At 39.9% G+C, this 9,734-nt stretch overlaps 1 protein-coding gene across 1 annotated transcript in view; it reads right to left on the reverse strand.

The window, feature by feature from the left end:
• Positions 1 to 5,577: 5,577 nt before the first annotated feature.
• LOC131355509 (coiled-coil domain-containing protein 178) overlaps positions 5,578 to 9,734 on the reverse strand; it is a 26,207-nt gene continuing 22,050 nt past the window's right edge. The window contains exon 20 of the mRNA XM_058393877.1: positions 5,578 to 8,132. Coding sequence (XP_058249860.1) covers positions 7,995 to 8,132 — 138 coding nt within the window. The 3' untranslated portion in view covers positions 5,578 to 7,994. The remainder of the gene's footprint in view (positions 8,133 to 9,734) is intronic.

Consider the following 9,734-nt stretch of genomic DNA (forward strand, 5'->3'; position numbering starts at 1 on the left):
ATTCCTTTACACAATTGTATATATAGTCTGTGATATGTGATAGATAATCATCATATAGAGGAATGTAAAGAATAGCTAGTTCTAGTTCATGACATATGAAGGTGACGTACAGGAAGTGTGTTCTACAGAGCAGTACTTGTTTTTACCCGAAAATATTATATTTCAGTAACACCTTTTTAGAAACCTATAGCTTTATTTTACCAGCAGGGAATCCGCAGAAAGAGAGCGAGGGAGAGAGAGGAGCGTAGAAGGAGTGAAAGTTAGTAGCTGAAACTCCTCCAAGCATATTTCCTTTGGTTGGCTGCAGTGGGGAGAGTATGCTAAGATAGAAAGTATTATTTTCCTAAATGGAAGGTGTCAGATGGTCACGCTGGGGTGATCGGCTGTTCAAGATCACCGCTTCCCATCTGCAATTTGTGACGTGTGAAAGATTCAGCCCAAATGTGCTCACAAACTGGAAATCCGCAGCACTTTTTCTTATCGGCGCCGAGCAAGATAACCAGGTGCTTTACAGATCAGGGAACAGATCATATTAATATCACGGAGTGCTATTGCGATATCATCTTGTTTGTAAAAATATTTTTTGCTAACTAAATGTGCTGCAATGGCAGCGTTCAGAAAGTAGCTTTTTGTGTAAGAAGTTGGCGTGTGTGTGTATGTGTGTGTGTGTGTGGTGGGTTTTTTTTTTCAAGTCATATATGAAAGCCTTTAGACATCTGAGTTATGTGGAAAAGCCTGAGCTTTAACAGTGTGGATTTATCACAGCCTCTAGTATGTTAGGATTGTTAAAAGATGCTCACAGTGATTTCCACACAATCCCTACACTTTACAGCATCAACCTGTGTTTATTACGTGCAAATGATCTGTGTGCTTTATGCTATATTTGTAGCCTAACGCACCACTTAGTCCTTTGTGCGTAGCAGCATGTGTGTGATAATGACTCCACATATACCAGCGTTCACACTGAACACGAAAAACGTCCTTAGTTGCGAGAGAAAAAAATCTCTATTTCACTAGAAAAGTAGACCTGGTTCTACTACAAAAAACAAAAATTTGCCTTTCAGATTTTCTTTCTGAAGTTTATCACAAAGAAATCGAAAATTTACTGAGAAAATACAAGCAAAAAGCGATTTTTACCACCAAAAACCCCAAAACAGAATTTTACTACAAAAAAGAAATGTATTTTACCACAAACAAACAAAACTTTACCTCAGAAAACCCAGAATTACTATAAAAAACAGATCTTTACTACAAACTCGGCAGATTTTCTACCATAAAAGCTCTAAAAAACTAAATTTTACTACAAAACCCCCAAAATTTACAAGAAAATGTATTTTCCACAAACAAAACAAATTCTTACCTCAGAAAACCCAGAATTACAATAAAAAACAGATCTTTACTACAAACTCTGCAGATTTTCTACCACAAAAGCTCTAAAAACTACAAAACTCCACAAGTATACCACAAACAAAGCAAAATTTAAACACCAGAATTCTACCACAAAATAAATAAATAAAAAATAATACAGATTTTTAAAAAATTACTATAAAAAATGGATCTTTGCTACAAAATCAGCAGAATTTTTTTTTAACCACAAAAGCTCTTAAAAACTGAATTTTGCTACACTTTTTAATACAAAACCCCAGAACTATACCATAAACGAAGCACAATTGAAGCACCTAAAACCCAGAATTCTACCACAACATAAATAAATAAAAAAAAATACTGATTTTGTACTACAAATGAATTTTACCAAATAAACAAAACCCGAGAACCACATCAAAAAATCATTTTACCAGAAAAACAAAGAATCATAATTCTAGTACAAAAAACATTATTTCCCCAGACATATTCTCTAGAAATCTTTTCTAAATCTAGAACAAATGTGTCAGAAAAACAGAATATTACCATAATAAACAGGATTTGATCAAACCAAACTATAAAATAGAATATTACGATTAAATTTCAACACAAAAACACAGAATTTTACCACAGAAAAAAGGACTTTTGTCAAAAAACAGTTACTTTAGTTACCCTTAGTTAAATAACTGTGAGGCAAAAGTTCTGTTTAATAGTGAGCAACTTCACAAATTATTTACTGAACCATTCCTAGGGTCACCTGCATAAAGTCACATCTCACGTCCTTTCCCCTTCAGTTCAGAATTTTGTCCTGCTCTTTAGCATTAAAACGATGTAAGATAGCGATGAGTCAAAAAGAGTAAATGCCAGTTAATGCGTACCTCTGTAATTTTGACTTGATCGTATAACCCGATCTCACACAACTGCTGCAAGTGATTTCTGAACATTTTCCTAACATATATCCTGTATGGCTAAATGTTGCGCTTGTCGCCTCCTTCTTCATATTCCTTCTGTTCTTTATCATATTCAGTAAACATGGAAATGAAATGCGGTAGCAAATGGAAATGGAAATGTACTTTTTCCATATGATTGACTCAACAACACAATAATGAGCCAAATTAGTTTTAATACTATGTGTGTGTGTGTGTGTGTGTGTGTGTGTGTGGAGGGGAATGTTTTAATATCTCAGTGTGAACCAAATGTCCTCACAAGGATAGTTTGGATTTTGTCAGAACATTTGAAGGCTGATCCCTATAAGGAAAACTGCTTTAAAAAAATCATTTAAGAAAGTAAATAAATAAATAAATAAATAAATAAAATAAAAGTGGCTTCCTAATGGTTCCTGAGGTGAGGGTTGGGGTTAGATTAAGGTGTAGCATAACGTTAATTAGTCAGTGGAAGGTCCTCAGAAGGATAGTAAGAGAAACGTGTGTGTGTGTGTGTCCCACAGGGGTGTTGCGTTGGTGTAGAAATGTAGATATGCTGCTTCTTTTTCACATATGGGCTTCTAATGGGCGAGTTCTCGACCAGGTGGGCCCGGGCGCTTGGAGACCTGCAGATGATCACTCATGACAAAGAAAACACAGCAGAGAGAGAGAAAGAAAGAAAGAAAGAAAGAAAGAAAGGAAGAGTGTGTGTGAAAGAGAGAGAAAGAGAAGAGTAAGAGAAGAAGTGTCCCCATGAGAGCATCTGGGCAGCTAGGGCAGAGACATGATGGGACACTCGAGGGACAATAGCATTTCTCTGTGTGTCTTTCTGTGTACCTGAGTGCGTATGTGCAAGCAGGCATTTTAGTGTGTGTGTGTGTGTGTGTGTGTGTGTGTGTGTGTGCTACCGGGTAGCCACCCTCAGGGTTGGCAGCAGCAGCAGTAGAGCCGTGTGCGATGGAGCGGCTGTGGGCTCAGTGGCGCGATCACCTGGGGAAGGTAAAGCCACTGGAGCAGAGCTGATGCTTATTTCTGAGGAGAACTGGGAGATTTTATTAGTTAAAGCAGCACCCAAACCCAAACGCTCCTCACAGGGACACGCCACACAAACAAAGAGTGTACAGGTACGAGAGCATTCCTCTAACCAGTAAATGACAAAGCGGTTGTACTTGACTCCTGATTCCTGGATTTAACGAAAGGTCACATGGAATTTACACTTAATGCTAATATTTTATATAGATTCTTATATTATTATTCATTTCATTTTAACAGACCTTCTCCTTTATATTTCATACAAGATGCATTAATTTATTTTTTATTAGCATTAATTGACGTGATTTCCACATAATCTGTTTGACTTTTCATGTCATGTTTATGAAAAATATTTTTTTCCACATTTTTTTTGTTTCCCTGGTTTATATTCCACATGGTGATATTTACAGTTCATTTATTTGACTTTCACATGTGATTTTTATTTTGTAAACAAACCATTAATTTTAGGGTGATTTTTGACATTTTAACAGGTTTTGTGACTTGATTTTTTATTCATTTTAATACCAGATAATTATCTTCACATGATATAGTTCTCATGACATTTTAACATCTGATTTATTTATTTATTTATTGCATAAAAACATATTTTTAGGTTGTAAAACTTTGTAAAAACATTGTAATTTCCACAAGAATAATTTATTTACACATGTAATTGTTTTTACTCATGACTAATTTTTCACCGGCTATATTTACACTAATGATTATTACATCATTTTTAAAATGTATTTTTGTGTGATTTTTTTGCACATTTTTTTTAAATCTATATTAAGTATAATAATTTACTTTTCACATGCATTATCATTTTCTTTTTACGAATTAATTTTCACATCATTTGGGCATTAAATTTGTGGTGTTTATCTTGTGTATATTCTCACACACAGGAAACGTTTGTGATTATTTCCCTATAAAGGAGCCGTAACACACGTCAGATGATGGAATACACATATTAGATTGTCTTGTTTGTTGAATCGCTCTGCTTTGCACTTCCTTTTGGTGCAAGAAGCAACATTCGTAGACATTAAGCCTTTAATTTCATTTCCCTTCCTTTGTTCCGACACTGCTGTAACCCATTTGAAAATGGATAATAATATGGTCAGCACCACCCAATTACTCCCTCCAGTCAGCAGTGAAACAAACGGGGACCAAGCAGAGAATTTTACATTATCTGTGCTCCCTTGGATAGTCTGACAATAATAACTGCAACACAACGTCAAGCTGTGGCTGCCAAGCTCGGCTTGTGCGCTTTAGAAACTTCAGAAATTAACCTTTGCTTGAAAATTAAAAGCCTCCTCCACTTAACTTGTTATGAAAAAAAAAACATGACATGAACAATACCAGGCCTTTACATCACGGCGCTGCTGAATCCTCAAATCTGATTGGTCGGAATGTGTTGATTCATTTTCTCTAACAGTGGCAGGGTTTTTCGGACGTGTTACTGTTTCTGTATGTCCATATGGGGGGAAAAACGCTGTACTGTTTATATTTAGGAGGCTCAGGTGTCAGATGTTGATTTTTGTGGACGTTCCATTGACTTGAAGAAAAGAAACACTTGGGGACGTGTTGGTATTGCGGAGTGATAAAATTCCGGGTGGGAAAGTTGGAAATCGGTGTCTCGTTTCCAAAAAAATGTCAGTAGTAGTAACAGTCATGTACCAGATTAATACAGTAATAACGACTTATTTCAGTGGGATAAACTGAAACAATCTTGTTTTTGTACAGTACTCATACTGAATTAGCCCCCGCTGTATTCTCTCTCTCTCTCTCTCTCTCTCGCACCTTCTCCCTGAGCTACTGTAGCCGTCGATTTGGCACCAAACCCTTCAAGATGTCCCCAGCAGGCTTCTGCATCGCTGGCCACGTAGTAGAGTGTGTGGTTTCCTTTAAACAGCTGTAATTTGTATTTCCAATCACCGTGCTGATTTCTGCTCATTATATCGCTGTTTCACACCGGTAAGTGAGCAAAAGTTTGGATTGATTGACTCTAATTAAGTAAAAAACGTTCCGAGCCACGGGTTTATTACCATGCTAGCTAGCCACAAATGTCAGAGACTTTCACAAATTATTATTCTGTTAAGATGAATGTGTGGGAGAGCAGGCAAGTGTGGAGAAAAAAAGGAACATACATTATTTTCCTGATGAATTTGTTTGCCACTTCTCTCTTTCTTATTTTTTTTTTTTTTTGTCTTTTCTTCCCAGACGTTTTTTTTCCCCTCTACCCCCCCCACCACAGACCTCCTCCTCCTCCTCCTCCTCGTGAACACAGACCCTTAAATGAATACGCAAACTCATCAGCATCATTCACACGGCTCGAGCCGTTGTCACTGTATCAATATCAGATTCACAGGTGTAAACAGGGGCATTAATCCACGGAGGCACTAAAAGGTGTTCGCTAAATATGATATCTCTTAAAAAGGCCATTACTTCTGACTTCTGGTGTCACTTTGCTAACTGTATCCGAAAGCACTTCCCGAGCTCCTGGTATCATGGAAATGGGCGGGACCTCGGTTCTGCACAGAACTGGAGTATCACGGATGTGCGTATTTCTTGTCGCTCCACTCCTTATGTACGGTATACGATGCTAGACGACTACAAAAGATGCTTTTCATAAAGCGCCACCATGTGCATAAACGTGTGTCTGTGAACGTCAGAGCGGTGCGGAACGCCGACGGATGGATTTGATGCATGTTTCCAGAGAAATTAATGACACTATGGCGTTCCAGGTTGGGTGCCATTTATTTCGCAGGATTGATTAGCAGGATAGAGGGCGCAGATGAATGTGTTTGGGAAGTCTACTAATTTAAAATATGGCTGCCCAAACTGGAAGAGATAGCAGAGAGACACTTCATCCTTCAAAACGTGACCATGGCGTCCAAAAGAGAGAGAGAGAGAGAGAGCACAGAGAACTGAAACACGTTGTGTTATGGAACGAACATTCTCCTGAGATCCTGTCAGCAAATTGTTGCACGTACCACAGACACAACGCGTATCTGTGTATCTGTGTGTTGTGTTCCTCATCAGTGGCCTATACTTTTGGCTTGATTGTTTCATTAACAGCTCTCCGGAGTGAGATATCCGAGAGCCTTGCGTTAGATGGAATCCGGATGAACGCGTTCTGACAGGCTGCGGAGCAACAGAGCGTTGCGCGTGCGAGCGTGTAGCTTCATATACGGCTGTCAGGAATCAGGAAGTCGGTTCGGCTGTTCGGGCTCGTGGGTTCGAACTGATATTACAGCGCTGGGGGTGTAGTGGTGGTGGGGGGTGCAGTTTGAATTCTCGCTTCTGATTGGTTAGAAGATTAGTAACTTTCCTGTAGATCTGTTGTAATGTTAGCGTGACGGATATGTGAATAGTTGCCATGTATGTGGAAGGAGTCTCCAGTGTCAGTGGTCGGTAATTTTAACAAGGAAAGTCAATTAAAAATAGAGAGAGAGAGAGAGAGAGAGGATGGTTATGTCTGTTCTGAACCTTAAATGTAACTATAAAAATGTAATTCTTGTAATTGCTGTGATGTTAAAGGAAAAGAAAACCTGCTGAAACAGGGAAAATAATCAGCTCTAGGTGTTCACGGTGCAACTCAGCACCACATGAGGCCGATTTTTCCACTTTCCAGAATGCTGAGGGTTTTATTCCTTACATTTTTGAATCTCGTTCTATTAGCGAACTTATTTTCTTCTGCTCCAGAAAACTCCAAACTGCTGTAATAATCCACATTATTTTCACACATACTGTTTATCAATAAAAATATAACTCCCCTGTTTAAAAAAAACACAGAAGTGAATGAACGAGGAGTTTTCCACCTCAGAAACGAAGGAAGAAGAAAACCCAAATGAGTTTGTCACTGGCGCACATTAGTCATGTGATGAGAGAAAATAGGAACACGAGTGTTTTCATGGGGTTCGGAGGAACGCCAGTGGGTAGTGCTCACACAACATCCTTCTGTGCATACTATTTACCCCTGGATTGCTTCAGGCTAATGTCTCAATAATTTTCACTCTTTTTTTTTTTTTTTTTTTTTTTTGCAGGTCCTTCCCACAAAGGACTTGACTAATGATCCATGGACAAAATGAAGCATTTAAATTTATTCATTAATCATTCATCTCCAGCTCATTGAAAATGCTAAACTTCCACAAAATTAAGATTGAATATTGAAAAGTGATTGAGAGAGACAGTTCTGCGGGCGGAAAGAAGACGACGAGGGGGAGAAAAAAAGGGGGGAATAAACAACAAAAAAAGTGAGTGAGTGAGAGAGAGAGAGAGAGAGAGAGAGAGAGATCCAGGGTGAGGGAGGAAGCGTACTGTATACTTCGGCCATGTGCCGGTTAAGACTCCGCGGGTATACTAACCACGGGATAAGGTCAGGAGGGTTTTAGTAGGTGTAATTAGATCCGGGAATGTGGAGAAGCGTAGAATTTCTGTCAACACAGCCCTGTAATTATTCTCTTTTCCAATTAATGGTGACATAGATTAATTATCTGATGAGGCAAAGCCAATTGCAATCATTCACCCAGCTAAAATTAGATCATTCCTGACAGCAGCATGAAAGTCACCTGTTTCATTGTTATGGATTGGGCTGTGAGGAGCAGAGAGGGTGGAGAGAGTGAAGCACGCTTGGAGAGGGTTATAAGTGAGTTGTCTGGCGCAAAGGTGAGCGTCCAATTACTCTGCTATCTGCACCGTAGGCTTCGGCCGGTTAAGTCCGCCTGAGTCCACGCGCCTCTGTTTGTCCGCCTCGGCGTCGTGGCCAGCGTCGGTCAGGAAGGCCGAGACGCGCCGGATCGCGCCGGACAAGTCCTCCTGTTTAAACAGGCAAGCAGATATGCAAGAGTCGAGTAACGATGTATTCGAAAACAAAAGAAAACTGTGCTCCGTCTCTGCCTACACACAACATCAGATGGCGTGAGGGGAAAGAGACGAGGATGAGATGGCATGCGGCACTCCTGGTGAACTGTGCATGCGGGTTCAGTGCACATCTGCTCTTTAAAAAAAAAAAAAAAAAACTCAGCGACCAGATTTTCTATTAAACTGCCTTGCACTGTCAACCAGCTTGGGAATCTGAGCTGGCCTAGCCATGCAGAAATTCTCTGACTAACAATTATATCAGAAACAAGATCTTGGATTACGATCCCCCGAGAGCGGCGCAGCGGGCATCCGCTCCAATTATTACCGGCCATTCACAACTCTCCACCCTGTTCTCTGTTGTTAGCAATTGTCAATTATGCTATCCCTGGTGTAAACTTGCATAACCCTGAACGCAGTGCCCTGATTTGGCAGGAAGCGTTTGTGAGATGACAGCCTCATGCTCGCCCATCCCTCTCTTTCTCTCTTCCTTCCCTTCTCACATCAACCCCCCCCCCATCACCACCACCACCACCACCACCACCCCCCAACACACACACACACTTCTCCGCACTACATCCCTCCACTCTAGTTGAGCTAGTCGGAGGCAGTCATTTGTGCCTCAGGAAGACACAGTGACAAATCAGTGGCGCTACTTTTCGTGATTGGGCGTTCCTCTCCAGTGGGCGTGTGGGTGTCTTGTGCCTGCGCAGCCCGATGAAGAATCCGGCTGCTTAAATAAAACTGGTGTTGATTGAAGTGTTGAAATACTGCGGGAGAAAGCTAATATAGTCTGCTTTCTCCAGGCATCTGTTACACCAAGCTCTACCTTGTTACAGGTATTCACGATGGGACGCGTTCAAACGCTGTACCGCTCAAATTCTCGGCCGCAAATCAACAAAGACTTCGTAGGATCCTTTATAAGCTAACGAATAACGTGCACGGGACGGCCGTCGTGTTCTCCGATTATACGATTGGTCAGAAGGTGTTGCTCTGACTCAAATACATCATCGTTAATGTTGTAACCATTATGACAAGCTACATCGAAGAGAGACTGTTTATAGCCTTACGGATGCTCCACAATATTAAATGAAACTGTAAATGGTAAAAATAAATAAATAAATCTTATGGAAAAATTGCTGTAGTACAAGTGGAATAAAACGTTGCAGGACATGATGTCAGATAAGCAGCTCTGCTATAGGTTGCTCAAGCCTAGCTTATGATTTGCAAAAGTATTGGCACACCCTTGAATGCTAAATGGACGTAGTTTGGGCTTTAATGGTTTTGTTGCTTAATGCTAAGGATGTAGTCACTGATCAAAAACATGTATTGAAATATACTGCAGGTTTATATTAGAGTTACGAATTAGGCTTCATGCTAGATTCCTTTTCTGACTCTATCTAAACCGTCTGCACCGACAATCCTTCTTTATAGAGAAGCTTTCATTTCTCTCTGTAACGTCTCTATATACATTTACTGTTGTGTTGCACGGTTATATGTTTTTACTAATGAATCATCAGGACCGGTTCCTAACTACAGGTAGGAGCTATAAGTGTGGAA

Source organism: Hemibagrus wyckioides, linkage group LG01 (assembly GCF_019097595.1).
Source record: "Hemibagrus wyckioides isolate EC202008001 linkage group LG01, SWU_Hwy_1.0, whole genome shotgun sequence".
Classification (NCBI taxonomy): domain Eukaryota; kingdom Metazoa; phylum Chordata; class Actinopteri; order Siluriformes; family Bagridae; genus Hemibagrus; species Hemibagrus wyckioides.